Source organism: Sorex fumeus, unplaced genomic scaffold (assembly GCF_029834395.1).
Source record: "Sorex fumeus unplaced genomic scaffold, SorFum_2.1 ptg000125l, whole genome shotgun sequence".
Lineage (NCBI taxonomy): Eukaryota > Metazoa > Chordata > Mammalia > Eulipotyphla > Soricidae > Sorex > Sorex fumeus.
In genome coordinates, this window is record NW_026606182.1 from 4,646,850 (window position 1) to 4,661,258 (window position 14,409).

Below are 14,409 nucleotides of genomic sequence, written 5' to 3' on the forward strand. Positions count from 1 at the left end.
GCGCGGGCGGCGCGGCCCGGCCCGGCCCGGCCCGGCCCCCCTCGGCCCGGCGAGCTCCGCGGCCGGCGCGCGATGTGAGGCGGCGGCGCCCGCCTGGCTCTGGGCTCCGGCGAGCTGTGCGCGGCCATTAAAGGGGGCCGGTGCGGCGGCGGCGGCGGCGGCGGGAGGAGGGCTCGCAGGGTGGGGGCGCAGGTCCGGGAGGGGGCACCGGGAGGAGGTGAGTGTCTCTCGTCGCCTCCGCCTCCGCCTCCTCCTCCTCTCCCCCCCTCTCGCCCCCGCCTCCTGGTGGCGATGAGAAGGAGGAGGACAGCGCCGAGGAGGAAGAGGCTGATGGCGGCGGCGGCGGCGGTGGCGGCGGCGGAGCTCCGGGCGACCTCGGCTGGGCCGGCGCCGGCCGCGGCGGGCCGGGGACCGCGCCTCTAGAGCCGCGAGATCTCGGCGACCCGCCGCAGCGGACGCGCTCGGCGACCCCGCGGGGCCGCGGCCCAGGCCCGGCCCCTCGCACTCGCACTCGCCCCGACCCGGGCTGTCGAGCCCGCCCGCCCGCCCGCCCGCATCGCTCTCCGGCCCCGCGGAGCCGGCGCCCCGAAAAGGGAACTTCGCCCCCTCCCCTCCGCACACGCACACACACACACACGCACGCACACACACACACACACACACCCAGCCCCGCCGCGGGAGCCGCCGCAGCCCCCCCCACCCCCACCGCCGCCGCCAACCCCCGGCCCCGCCGCGGGGCGCCCGGGCCCGACGAGCGACCTGCCGACGACTCGCCGCTCCCTCGGCCCGGATCGCCGAAAGAATTAAAAATGGCCGAGAATGTGGTGGAACCCGGGCCGCCGTCCGCCAAGCGGCCCAAACTCTCCTCCCCGGCCCTCTCGGCGTCGGCCAGCGACGGCACAGGTCAGTGTCGGGCTCCCTTTCCCCCCACCCCCCACCCGGGTCCCCCCGGCTCCCCCGCGGGCCGGCGCTGCCCCGGGCCCGCTCCCCGGCCGCCCTCGGCCCGCACCCGGGCCCGGCCGCGGCTTCGGGGTGTTTGAATGAGCCGGCCCGAGCCGGCCCGTGCCCCGACCATTTTTTTCCTCTCTCTCTCTCTCTCTCTCTCTCTCTCTCTCTCTCTCTCTCTCTCTCTCTCTCTCTCTCCCCCCCCCCCCCCCCCCCCGAGTACATGTCGTTGCAACACGATGTCATCTCGCCGTGTGTTCTGGAATTAGAGCTCTCGAGTTGAGTGCTCGGGAAACGGGCTTGGTGGTGGCCCCCATGCAGTTGGGTGGGTTTTTTTTTTTTTTTAATAATTTGGAGGGGGGGTGTGGGGGAGTGCTGAATGCCGGTGCATGTGTGTGTGTGTGTGTCTGTGTGTGTGTGTGCGCGGACGGGCTCAGCTCCGCAATTGGCCTCGGGAATTTTTTCGGTTGAGACCGAGGTGGTGGTGGTGGGTGGGGGGGGGGGGGCGGGTGGCGGGATGGCGAGTCCATTTTTCTGGATGGCACCGAGTTCGCTTTCCACTCGTTTCGACACCTTCTCCCCTTTGACAAGCCTTTCTCTTTAAGGTGTAAAATGTGTATGTGGATATTGCTACTCGGTCTGTTGGGGGGTGTGTGTGTGTGTGTGTGTGTGTGAGTGTCGGGATTTCAGATTTTAACATCAAGCCTGGAATTGGGTTTGAATTAATTTACCCACCATTACTAGGGGGTTCTCCCCCCCCCCTTTTTTTTCCTTTTCTTTTTCACTTATTTGCTTTAAGAATCAATATGGAGCGCAGTTCATTTTACATCTCGCATCGCTTTGGTGTGAGACCGAAATGTCTGAAAACTGGGTTTTTAGAGAGCGAGCAGAGTCTTTCTGTCCGTGTGTGTGTGTCCTCCCCCCCCCCTTGTAGTCATTTTGCTTTAAGGGGGGTAGAGAAGAAGATAAAGCGATTTTTGTGGGGCTTTGTACCTGGAAATCAAGATTAGAGGTTCAGAGAGTTCCCGTGGTGAACAGCAAACATGGACAGATCATGCGAAAGTTTAAAATACGCATTAGGTTTTGTATTTGTGTTTTTGTGTTTTTTTTTTTTTTGCGCCCTTTCTATGCTTTAAACATTTTTAGAGTTCAAGACCGTGCGTGTGAGTGTGAACTAGGCTTTCTGTCCAGAGAAATTTCAAGGACACGTATTTCTGTCCTCCGTTTCATAGAATCAGTTTAATGGTGCCACGGTGGTGGCCGTCACCCTCTTCTGTTTTGTTGCGGTGGTGGTTGTTTGAGGTGGCAGGATAATGAAGAGGAAGAATGGCTGGCCATCTGACAGTCCCCGCGATGTTCCCCTTACTACGGAGCATCGCTCACTCCGAGCAGACTCGGCGTCATCCCTCCATCTGCCAGTGAGCGTGCATAATGGAGTTTCAGGCTCCCTTTGAGTTTGTGGGGAACTTCTGGAGCTGGTTTCTCAGCAGGCTTCAGCTCAGGGGGGGACGAGAACGTGAAGCTTTGGATTTTTCATAAGTTTAAGGCAACAGGCAAAAACTGAGAAGTGGGAGTCTTGAAGACTTCCTCCCCGCGGGTCCTTGAGCAGTGCCAGTGCTTGGACTTTGATCTGTGCTTATTCCTTGAAGTTTCTTTCGTCCTCGGGACTTTTTTTTTTTTAAAGGTGTCTTTGCTCATAATACCTACATTTCCACAATAAATATTGTGTTCTTTGCTCCACTAAGATGCCGTTGAGGAGGATTTTTGGGTCACCTTCAAATACATTCGTACCTATAGATCATTGTGTTCTTTAGTATTTGTATTGTGCTTTTCACGTAATGTGGAAAACATGGAAAACAGTTTTACATTTGAATTATTTAGTGACTTGGAATATGGTAGAGAAAACATTTTTTATATCATCTTTTTTGGTGATGTTGATTTGAATGAAGCTCAGTGTTGAGTAATGCAGTGCCTGAAAGGAGGGTTATACCCTCTTCAAACACTAGTTCAGGTGCACTACTGCACTCTCCATATTTGATCTGTGTACTTGGTAACTTTAGCTAACTCCTTTTTGATAGTGTCTCACTCCTCCAATACATAGAAACTGTTTTGCAACTAGAAATATCTTTGAATAATGATGTCCTTAAATGTATCAAGTGGTTTTTATAATAAAGTAATTCTTTTTTTTTTTTTTTTTTTGGTTTGTTAGTTTTTGGGCCACGCCCCAAATCCTCAGGGTTTACTCCTGGAAGGGCTCTGGGGGACCAGATGGGGTGATAGGGAATGAACCCTGGTCTGCCAGCCAGGTACAAGGCAGACACCCTACCTTTACTCTTCAGTCCCTAGAAGATGGTCTTTTTATCTAGAACTTTTGTTTTTACATCTAGAACTAGTCAAAATCCTAGACTCCAAGAAACTTTAGTTTTAAATGATTGGAAGTTTAGTTGTGTGAGCACCTATCAAAAGTTTGTGCCTTTATATAGGAGAAAGGGATCCAATTTGGTTGGTACTCTAAAGACTTAAGAAATTATGGTGTGAATCCTAATTTGTATGATTCAAAGGTTGGGCAGTGATAAAGAATAAAAGTAATCTAATACTCAGATTCTACTGAAAATTTTCCAAATTGACAAGTTACGGATTCGGGATTTTTTTTTTCTGTATTAGGATGAGGAGGAGACTAAGTTCTACGTTACTGCTTTTGAACTGTTACTGTTAGTTTTGCACTGTTCCACTGAAAATTTTAATTAACTTGGTATGACTGGCTCAGTGCGTCCTCTTTATTCCATCCCCTCCAGGTTTTTTCTTTTCTTTCTTTTCTTAATTGGGTAAAACCATTGAAAGTTAACAGATAAGTTCTGGAAGTATTTCTTCTTAGGACTGTATCTGGCTGTGTTCTCCTGGCTCTGTTCTTTGTCACTCTGATGCTGGAGGGCCATATGTGAAGTCTGGTACTGAACCCAGGTTGGCTGTGTGCAAGGCAAGTGCCCTGCCCATTTTGCTCTCCAGTGCCGGAACTATTTCTCGAGCTTATTTTGGATAGTAACTGAGTGAAGGGAATAATGCGGAGGGTAGCTGCCTTCATTGCTTCCAGCCTGTGTCGTTGCTTTGTGACGCTTAATGCTGTCTGTACTGGAAGAGCTCCCTGGAAGGGTGAGTGACTGGTAGAATGTGGCATATGAAGTACAGGCTAAAGATCTTGTCTGTTCAGGCCCTACTGCGCAGCACTGTACAAAGTAGGTGGTTTATTTTTTTTTGGTGGAGAGGGGGTATTGTTTGTGTTTGGTGCCATAGGTGGCTATGCTCAGGGCTTTCTCCTGCTCAGGAAATCATTCCTGGTGGGGCTTGGGGTACAATATGGGCTTCTGGGGATCAAAATTGAGTTGTCCTTGTGCTTGGTAAGTATGTACTATCTCTCCAACTTGTTTTCATTTTTGTTTTGGCTTTTTGGGTCACACCCAGCAATGCACAAGGGTTACTCCTGGCTCATGCACTCAGGAATCCATCCCATATGGAATACCATATGGGATGCTGGGGATCGAACCTGGGTCGACCGAGTGCAAGGCAAACGCCATCCCTGCTGTGCTGGCACTCCAGCCCCGTATTTTTTTTTAAGCCGAAAGGGCAGGTGGCATTTTATATGTGCCTATATTTTGACCACTATAGATTAATGAACATTATATAGAAGTGGCAAGAATTTTTTTAAGTCCCGGTTTTATTTTAGTGATGTTTCTTGAAAATACTCTCTGTGCTTCTGATTTGTGCTAACCCAGATATTTGAGGCTATTTCTTTTTCAGGTCTTAAACCAGTGATACTATGTTTCAATTTTAGTTTTTAGATACCTGTGTGGACATTAGAGTCTGCTTCTGAGGTTTTTCAGACTTGAATCCTGGTCTAGTGAGGTTTGACTGATCTCAGTGTTAAGTCAGGAAACTTTTTCACCAAGTTCCACGAACTCAGGCAATTGCTTATTCTCAGGACTTTTTATAGGCTTCAAGAAAGCGAACTGTGGGGCCACAGTGATGGTGCAGTGGGAACAGTGGTGCTTTGCATGTGTCTGACTCAGGTTTGATCCTTGGCACCTACTGTTCCTTGAGCACAGAGCCAGGAGTAAGCTCTGAGCACTGCGCTGCTGGGTGTGGCTCCAGCACCCCCCCCCCCCACACACACACACATAAAAAGGAAAGGAAAAAGAATCTCTGACTTGGATAGTGGGACTAGTGATTTTGAGTTGTAAGTCTCAGGTGTATTACCATATAGATTCTCCTTTCCAGTAGTTCATGTAGTTCTAGTATAAAAGCAAGAAATGTGTTGATGGTCCATTGAGTGGATAGGAAGGGAGGAAAGGGTTTTTTCTTGTTTTTGTGGTTTGGGCAGCACTTACCTGTGCTCGGCCTTAGTCTTGGTATTTCTGTGCTCAAGGATCATTCCTGACAGTGCTTAGGGTATGCGGTCCCAGGAATCAAACTTGGGCTTGTTCTGTGCGAGGCAAGCTGTACAAGGCAAACCGTACCTGCTGGACCGTCCCATTTCTCCAGCCCCCTTGTCTGTTTTAATACCTTTACTTCCATAAAAAGAAAAAGTTTAAAGATGATCTTGAAAGTCTGTACACAGTGGTGTTTATAGTGTAAGCCAGAAAGGAAAAAGAGTAGGAAGAAGAAAAAGGTTTTAAAAAGAGTAGGAAGAATGTTGCAGATACAAGTGGGAGTGTAAAATATTTCTCCTTGGTTTATTTACAAAAACAATTCAGAAGTTATTTTGCCAATTCATAACCCCACAATTAAAATAATAGTCTTGCTCTGTGTTTGGATGTTTGTCTTGCTCTGTATATGTGTAAAGTTCTTAAGGATTTCTGAATTTAAGTATGACAAACATTAATGGATCATCAAAACTTGAATTAGACTAAGTAGAAAGTTTTGGGTTTTTTTCTGGAGGGGGGCACACGGAGTTGTTGCTCAGGGCTTATTCCTGGCTCTGCGCTCAGGAATCACTTTTGGAAGTGCTCAGTGACCATATGGGGTGCTGGGGATGGACTCTGGGTTGGCTGTGTGCAAGGCAACCACCCCATCCTGCTGTACTTAACTCTCTGGCCCCCTAGAAAGGCTTTTTTTTTTTTTTAATTTTTGCTTTAGGGCCACACCCACTGGTGCTCCCGGGAGGCTTAGGGCATCATCACTCCTGGTGGGGTTGTGGGGACCGTAATAGGAGCCAGGGATTGAACCTGGGTCAGCCAGATACAGCGCCTTGCATGCTGCACCTCTGCAGCCCTGGGGTCAGGTTTTTAAAGTTCAGATCCTGATCTGTTTTTATGAGCTTCATTACTTGGAATAGTAGAAATAAATAACAATTTGTTTTGTCAAATGCTCAGGCTCAGGCCTAAGCATTTACTGCAGTACAATATGTGCTTATTGTTAGCTTGGTAACGGTACCAGGGATCTAATCCAGGATTCTTGCATGCAAAGCATGTACTCTACCTCTGAGCCATCTCACATGCTTCCACTGCTTTTTTATGTTTCTGTTTAATAAAGCAATGGCAGACAACTTTCTTTCCGGTATGTGACATCTGCTATACTGATTCCGTGAATCATTATTGACTTGTCCACAATTTGTAAGACAACTGGCTTTGATGGGCTGACTGGAAGTCAGTTGTATTGGGACTAACATTCTCTATTGGCTAGGCATTTATCCTCCCTACCGGACGGCTCCGTAATCCAGGCAGACATAACGGCCTCCTTCCTGAAGTTAGTGTAAGGGGTGGAGAGTGAAAGTCAGCAGACTGATGTGACCATTGTATTTGGGAAGTACAGTGTACAGCAGGCAATAATGGGAGGAGGGGGGAACCTAACCTTTAACTGCTTTTTCATTGAGGCATTAGCATTTGATTTGGGGTTATGAGAGATAGGAGTTAGTGTGAGCTCAAGCTAGGATTAAGACAGTAGGCCCTGTTCAGGAAACCTGTACTTCCCCTCTGTTTATAGCTGGGAAGGCAATTGGAAGAAATAGGACTGTAGCAAGGGGCAGATCACACAGGGCTCCTATAGTCCATATGGGAGTTTCAACTTCCTGTTTTAGCTCTTTAAAGTGAATGGGACAGAACTGTATCTTGATTGACAGAAATGAAGGATGGTTTGAAAAGCAACAGGGCAAGCCTGTGAGACGACTATTTGTCTGTGATGTTGTTGGACTGAATTCGTAGATAGTAGTGAAAAAGATTTACGGGACGGGAAAGTGAGCGAGAAAGCAGAACTTGGCATGATCCCTTAGCAGTCAGAGTGCAAAGGAAGACTCAAGGATAATTTACAAGTTTCACGTTTGTGCTGTGTATGAGGGTGGTGGGGAGGTATTAAATTCTGGGCTTTTTGATGTGTGATGCTCCTGAATTGAGTGGTCATTGCTTTTATTTGGTGGGACTTTCATATCAGCCAACAAACATTGGCTGAAACCTATATATTGTTCACTTCGGGGAAACGGAGGCACAGATCAGGACCTCATACGTTAGGCATGTGTACTACCACTGATCTGTATTCATGGGCTCAGCCAGCGAACACTGAACACCAACCAAGATTGAGACATGTGGGGTATAGAATTGCATCAAAGTGAAGTTCTTCGCTCAAGGCCTCCAGGATCTGGTGAGGTTGATATACATAGACAATTAGACAAGACTTTCAAGCTTTTTAAAATGTGGATAAGTGGTGGTGTGTGTGTGGGGGGGTGATTTCTGACAGGGTATGTGGGGTGTTGGGGGAGAAATTCATAGAGAAAATGAATTTGAACAGGAGTGGGACAGCAAGGTAACTTGTTTGTTCGCTTTTCCTTTTACTAAGAAAAAGTTTCCTGGGTCCAACTAGTACCCGTAGTTCTGATGTACTAGAAGACAGTGTGGTGGAGTGTTTTCATGGGAGACAGATTAGAAAGTAGGTTGGGGTTCAATTAGTGGAGGTAGAATAGTATGCTTAAGAATTTATCTTAGATCCTGATAAAATTTTTAGGAGTAGGGAAGTGATTTTGACAGGACAATTAATTGTGGTATTAATTAATTTGAATTACCAAAGTGGAAAAAAATTATTTTGAAGATTCAGTTTTTTTTTTCTTTTTAAAGAAGTGAAATGACCATTTTTCCTTGATGGGAGCAGGGGTGCCACACCTCCTGGTGCTCAGAGCATCAGTTTTTTTTTTTTCCCATAAACTTGTTCACAGTAGTTGATTTCATACAAAATTTCAACACCCATCCCACCACCATTACACCTGCCCACACCATGATTTCGAATTTTCCCACCACCACTCAAGCCTGCCTGCCCCTCAGGCAGCTGCTTGGTAATTTAGTTTGTATTGCTTATTACGAATAGCATGGGAGGTCGTGCAACAGAATTCTAAAATTTTAAGTAATTGTGGTCTGAGATGTCTTTGCAGCGAGCTGATCCTTCCAAGATTCATTTGTGAGTCTCTGGATCTTGGCCATTGTTACACTTAAATGGCACCCGGTGGCAGTTTGTGGCTGTGACAGCCGGGACCCTGAAGGGGCAGGGAGATGGGAAGGAGGGAACAGTCTGCATCCCTGGAGGCTTGGAGTTCTCTGTCACTGGTCCCGCATACCTGGGTTTTTCACTGGGTTCTGGAGGTTTATGGCCCCAGGGATTCATATGGGGCAGGTGGAGGGTCGACATCTGCTCCTGTCTAAGCACCGTAGTGAGATCAGTCAGGCATCAGTTCTGACTATGCTGGGTGGGCACCATGTGCCAGGGATCACATCACTACTGCAGGACAAGAGCCTTAACATCCCAATGCCATCTCTCTGGCCTGATAATTTCTTCTTTTGGGGGGCAAGGGGCACACCCAGCATTGCTGAGGGATTGCTCTTGCCTCTGTACTCAGAAATCACTCTTAGCCTGCTCAGGGTCCATCGAATCTGGGTTGGCTACGTGAAAGGCAAAAGCACCCTCCCCGCTGTATTCTTTGCAGCCCCATCTTCCTTTCATTACTATAGTAAGATTTTAAAAAAATTTTTCCTATTTTTTTCCCCCTTTTTGTGTTTTGGCCACACCCTACAATGCTTACTTCTGACTCTGCACTCGGGATTACTCTTGACAGTGCTCAGGAGACCTCATGGATTGCTCGGGATCAAAAACAGGTTGGACGTATGCAGAGCAAGCACCCTACTGTCTTTCTGACCTCCTTGAAAACCTTTTAGTTCAAGTATTACTGGTTTCTAATTGTATACAGCTTTTAGGTATACAAAATTGTTAAACAACAGTATATATTATGCTAACTACCAGAAGTTATAAGCCCTGAGATTTTAAAATGAGGATGAAAAGTAGGGGTTTCTTTGGGGCAGAGGCTAATCAAGAAAATATTCTAGCAGTTTACATCACCTTAAATGGGACTGAAAATCAAGAAATGATCAGCTAGACTGGAGCCATAGTATAGAGGGTAGGGTCATTGCAGTTGACCTGATCAGGGCTTAATCCCTGGGACCCCATGTAGTCTCCTCAGTAAGTCCTGAGCACCCCCCCCATCGTTAAATATGCATAAGGTTTAGGGTTAATATAAATGTCATTGATTTGTTTCTGCAAATGTGATTAATAAACCAAAATTTCTAATTCCAATACCAAGAAGTTTTATTATATACTAATTTATAAGGAACAAGACATAATCCACGTAAAACAACTAGAAATGGACCCCAGGTCACGTCCATAACAAGTTAGAGCACCTCTTGGTTTAAACTTCCAAACAGACTAAGATAGCTCAGTAGGTTGTGAGCTCAGGCTTTGCAAAGAGGAAGCTCAGACTTGAGCTGTGGCACCTAATGGCTCATAGCACCACTGGAGGAGAGCAGCACGGAGGTGGGAGTAGCCTCTTACCCCTGTCAGATGCACCCCGGAGCACCTCTAGCCCCTTAAAGAAAATAATTGAAACCAAGCTTGATTTTGTTGGAGGTTATGGTTTAGAATGTAGTTAAGTGATAGAACACTTATTTTGTTATATATGTGAGACTCTGGGTTTTATCCCTTCCACCACACAAGAAAAATTTTAAGAGAATCAACTTAAGCCATCCTTTTCCCAAAGTGTGATCTGTTTCTGTAGCCTGTCCTCCCTTTGTTAATCGATTTGCTCCAGCGGGCACCTGTAATGTCTCCATGGTGAGACTTGTTACTGTGTTTGGCATATCGGATATGCCACAGGGAGCTTGCCAAGCTCTGCTGTGCGGGCAGGATACTCTCGGTAGCTTACTGGACTCTCCGAGAGGGACGAGGGAATCGAACCCAGGTCGGCTGCGTGCAAGGCAAACGCCCTACCCGCTGTGCTATTCCAGCCCTGTTTCTGATGTCAAAAAATAGCAGAAAATAGTGTGAAGAGGGCATGTTTAGGGGGCTGGAGAAGATTGTATAGTAGGTAGGGTGCTTGCCTTGCACCCAACTAATCCAGGTTCAATTCCCCATATCCCATATCCCTGAGAACTGCCAGGTGTACAACGCACTTCCCTTCCCCTCAAAAAGAATGCGTGTGTTTTTTTTTTTTTTTTTTGCTTTTTGGGTCTGATGTTCTACCGACTGAGTGACTTTTTGGGTCACACCTGGCGATGCACAGGGGTTACTCCTGGCTCTGCACTCAGGAGTTAACTCCTGGCGGTGCTCAGGGGACCGTATGGGATGCTGGGAATGGAACCGGGGCACAAGGCAAACGCCCTACCCACTGTGCTATCTCTCCAGCCCCAAGAACGCATGTTTTTAAGGGCCAGAGTGATAGTTCAATGGGTAGGGTGCCTGGTTTTCACATGACTGACCTGAGCTCCATCACTGGCATTTTGTATGGTGGCTGAGCCGTCGAGGAGTGATCCCTGAGTACCACCAGGTGTGCTCCCTCAGCCCCCCAAAGAAGGTGATTGTTTTGAAATTTGCCTGTACTTTTGTCCTTCAACTAGATTGTATTTCAAAAATCAGCTGTCATCATGCATAGCTTTCTAATATAGTATGACTTTACGTTGCTTGTCAGTTTGTATCCAAGGTTGTATATAACTTAAAGATTGTATTAAAAGTTTTGCCTGTGTTCCAGCATAGAATTCAGTTTTCTTAGTGTTTAACTTTTGTTTCCATTCTTAGTTTAAAATCTCCCTTAAAGTCTCAGAACTCTTCACACTTCTGCAAGTATTTTTTCACCCCGTGCTGAGTTTTCTCAGTTTTTGAATCACTGGACTATAAGTGGATCGCTTTCTCTTCCTCTGCTCTTCACCTGGCCCTACATTATTCTCCAGCATCATAACTGGGTTAGATGAAAGAAGAGTTTTTAGTTCCGAGGGAAATTTTTTTAAATTTTTTATTTAATTTTAGTTTTTGGTCACGCCCTCTGATACCTTGTGATATTTTGGTACCAGTACTGGTGGAATGTTTGAAACCCTGCCGGCTGTGTGCAGTGGACAGGCATACAGTGTTGGTATCAAACACAGTGTCGGTATCAAACATGGCATGGAGTCCGGCCCTTTCAGCTGTCTCCCCAGCCCTGAAATGGTCATTCGTACCACAAAGAAGACTAATTTAAAGAATAATGAATAGATATTAATAATTAGTGTGGGTATTGTTTAATGTGCATGCTTTAAAAACTAAACTGGATTTTTAAGTTGTTTGCCTTAAGTACAGAAGCTTATTTATGCAGCATTTAGTATTTGAATCCTTTTGTTTTGGGGCCACACCCAGTGGTTCTGTGGGATTGCTTTTGGCTCTGCACTCAGGAATCACTTCTGGCAGGCTTGTTGGGGGCGGTAGGGGGCACAGGGGGCGCGTGTGTGATCAAACCCAGGTTGGCCACATGCAAGGCAGATGTCCTCCCCTCTACTCCCCAGCCCTTTTAAGAGGGGAAAGAAAGCTTATAATTACAAGGGATATTATGTCACTGTCACTGTCCTCCTGTTGCTCATCGATTTGCTCACGGGCCCAGTAACATTGTGAGACTTATTACTGTGTTTGGCATATCAAATATGTCACAGGTAACTTCCCAGGCTTTCTGGTCGACCTGGTCGGCTGCATGCAAGGCAAATGCCCTACCTGCTGTGCTATCGTTCCAGTTGAATTAAATTTTTAGATAAAACCATTTCAATTTTAAGATGTTTTACATTTGTCATTAGTAATTAGTAAAAACATTTTATGCTCACATAGTACATATAGTATAATGTTTGGAACTGTACTAAGTCATAATTTTGAAGGTTTTGTATCATTTCATGGTGGGTAATGTCTTAATTAACTACAGGGAAATAATCTTTTGGTTTTTGGAAAGCCTAAGTGAACTGAGTATTTTTCAAGGGACATTAGACTAAATCTGATATTAGAGTAATTTTGTATTACGGTTTTAGAGATGATGCCAAAGGTGACCTACAGAATCAGCATGTAAAAATGAAAGCATGTTTTGAAACATGTGTTTTTCTTCTTGCACAGTCTTACAAAATACAAGGTACATTGGATAAACATGTTACACAGAATTTTTCAAGTCAGATTAAATCTGATGTCAGTTATATATTTATATCTTTGGACTGAATGTGCACTCTGAAGAACATTTCATTGGGTCATTTAGTATTTGGACATTAGAAGTAAATGGGAAGTTGGGGTCCATACACGCAGTACAGAAGGTAAGGTACTTCCTCCCGTGCAGCTGACCTGGTTTCCATCTTGGGTACCTCATTTGGCCCTGCGAGCCTATATGGCCCCAAGACAAAGAAGAAAAGAAAAAGTACATGGGAAATTGTTTAACAATTTGGTTTAAGTTGCCAATGATATTCATAGGTTGTTAGAAAGTAAGCAGGAGATAGATGGCTTACTGGATTTGGGTACTTATTGATTTCAGTTTGGTGATTGCAGTCCGGTCGGTTGTACACGATGGTCACTTGCGTGGGGGAGAGGAAGTAGGAAATGAGCTCAAGCAGTATAGCTCATGCTCTGTGATGTCTTGAGTTTGATCATTCAGGGGTTTTGGGGGCTGGCCCTTTTTGGGGGGGGTCACCCTCAATGGCTCTCAAGGATCACTCATAGTGGGCTGGCCCCTACTTTTCTTTTTTTTTTTCTTTTTTGGGTCACATCCGGTGATGCACAGGGTTTACTCCTGGCTTTGCACTCAGGAATTACTCCTGGCGATGCTGAGTGGGGACCATGTGGAATGCTGAGACTCGAACCTGCCACATGCAAGGCAAACGCCCTACCTGCTGTACTATTGCTCCAGCCCCTTGGCCCTTACTTTTAAAAGAAAACAATCTCAGGCAAGTAATGTGGGTACTTGCCTTGCCTGTGACTGATCAGGGTTCAGTCCCTGTTACCCCACATTGTCCCAGGACCAAACTAGGAGTAAGCTCCCAGCACTCTGGGGTGTGGCCCCAAAAACTGAAACAAAATACAAGACCTAACCTTCATTTTCAAGATATCCTATGGTAAACCTTCCTGTCTGTTTCACAGTGTAGTTGGACTTTGTAATGTGATCTTAATGTTTTTATAGACATAAAGTAGTAAATTACTGATGCAAATTTGACTGAAGAACGGGTTAAATTAGACTCCAGAACCTAAAGTGTAAGATTTCTTTGTTACTAAAGTTGATTACTACAGTGTCTATATGTGGCCAATACCTAATTTTGGGATTACTAAGAGAGTAAATGAGAGTAATTAATTACTAAGGTGCCACGAACAGTAAAACACACCAAAAGTGCTTGATAAATAGGGCAGGAAGATAGTGCGGCACATCGGGTGGGCACTTACTTGCCTTCACACTGCCAACCTGAGTTCAATCCCTGGTACCCCAGATGGCCTCCCCCCACAGGAGTCAGCCCTGAGCATCACTGGATTTTGTCCCCCTACCCCAAAAGTGCCTGAAGGATAAATGTTTGTTCTGGATATTATTAGTTGTGTCTCTTAGGTGATGACCATTGAATAATTAAAATAGCATTTTTATTTGTATCAGACCTGTTCTGAATATATTTCGGTTGTTAATCCTCAGAAATACGTCAGTGTAGATACTTTACTCCTTGGGGAGGCACCACACGTCCAGCGTTGCAGGCAGCCAGCCCCAGTTTGATCCCCAGCACTGCATATGGTACACTGAGCACTGTCGTTAGTGACTCCTGAGCACAGAGAAGTCCAGAGACTGCCATCTGTGAAGAAAAACTTCAGTAAAATTTATATATATATTGGGGCTGGAGTGATAGTATAGCAGGTTGGGCGTTTGCCTTGGACACGGCTGACCCGGGTTTGATTCCCAGCATCCCATATGGTCCCCTGTGCATCACCGGGTGTGACCCACAAATTTAAAAAATATATAAAAAATTATATAGAGGTAGAAATTCCGTATAAGTTAGAGTTACCTCTCTGGTGCCATGAAGAGCTATTGTAATTAGTTTTGGGGTCACATCTGACTTGGTCAGGGCTTAATTCCTGGCGGGCTGGGGCCATCCAGCCTGCACCCAACAGTGCACTGCAGACTCTTGTCGAGGATTGAAT

The 14,409-nt window shown here is 46.1% G+C and overlaps 1 protein-coding gene across 1 annotated transcript in view; it reads left to right on the forward strand.

Annotated features, from left to right (window-relative positions):
* The first annotated feature begins 721 nt into the window (after positions 1–721).
* Positions 722–14,409, forward strand: part of EP300 (E1A binding protein p300) — a 68,895-nt gene continuing 55,207 nt past the window's right edge. The window contains exon 1 of the mRNA XM_056137544.1: positions 722–903. Within this exon, the coding sequence (XP_055993519.1) occupies positions 810–903 (94 nt within the window). The 5' untranslated portion in view covers positions 722–809. The remainder of the gene's footprint in view (positions 904–14,409) is intronic.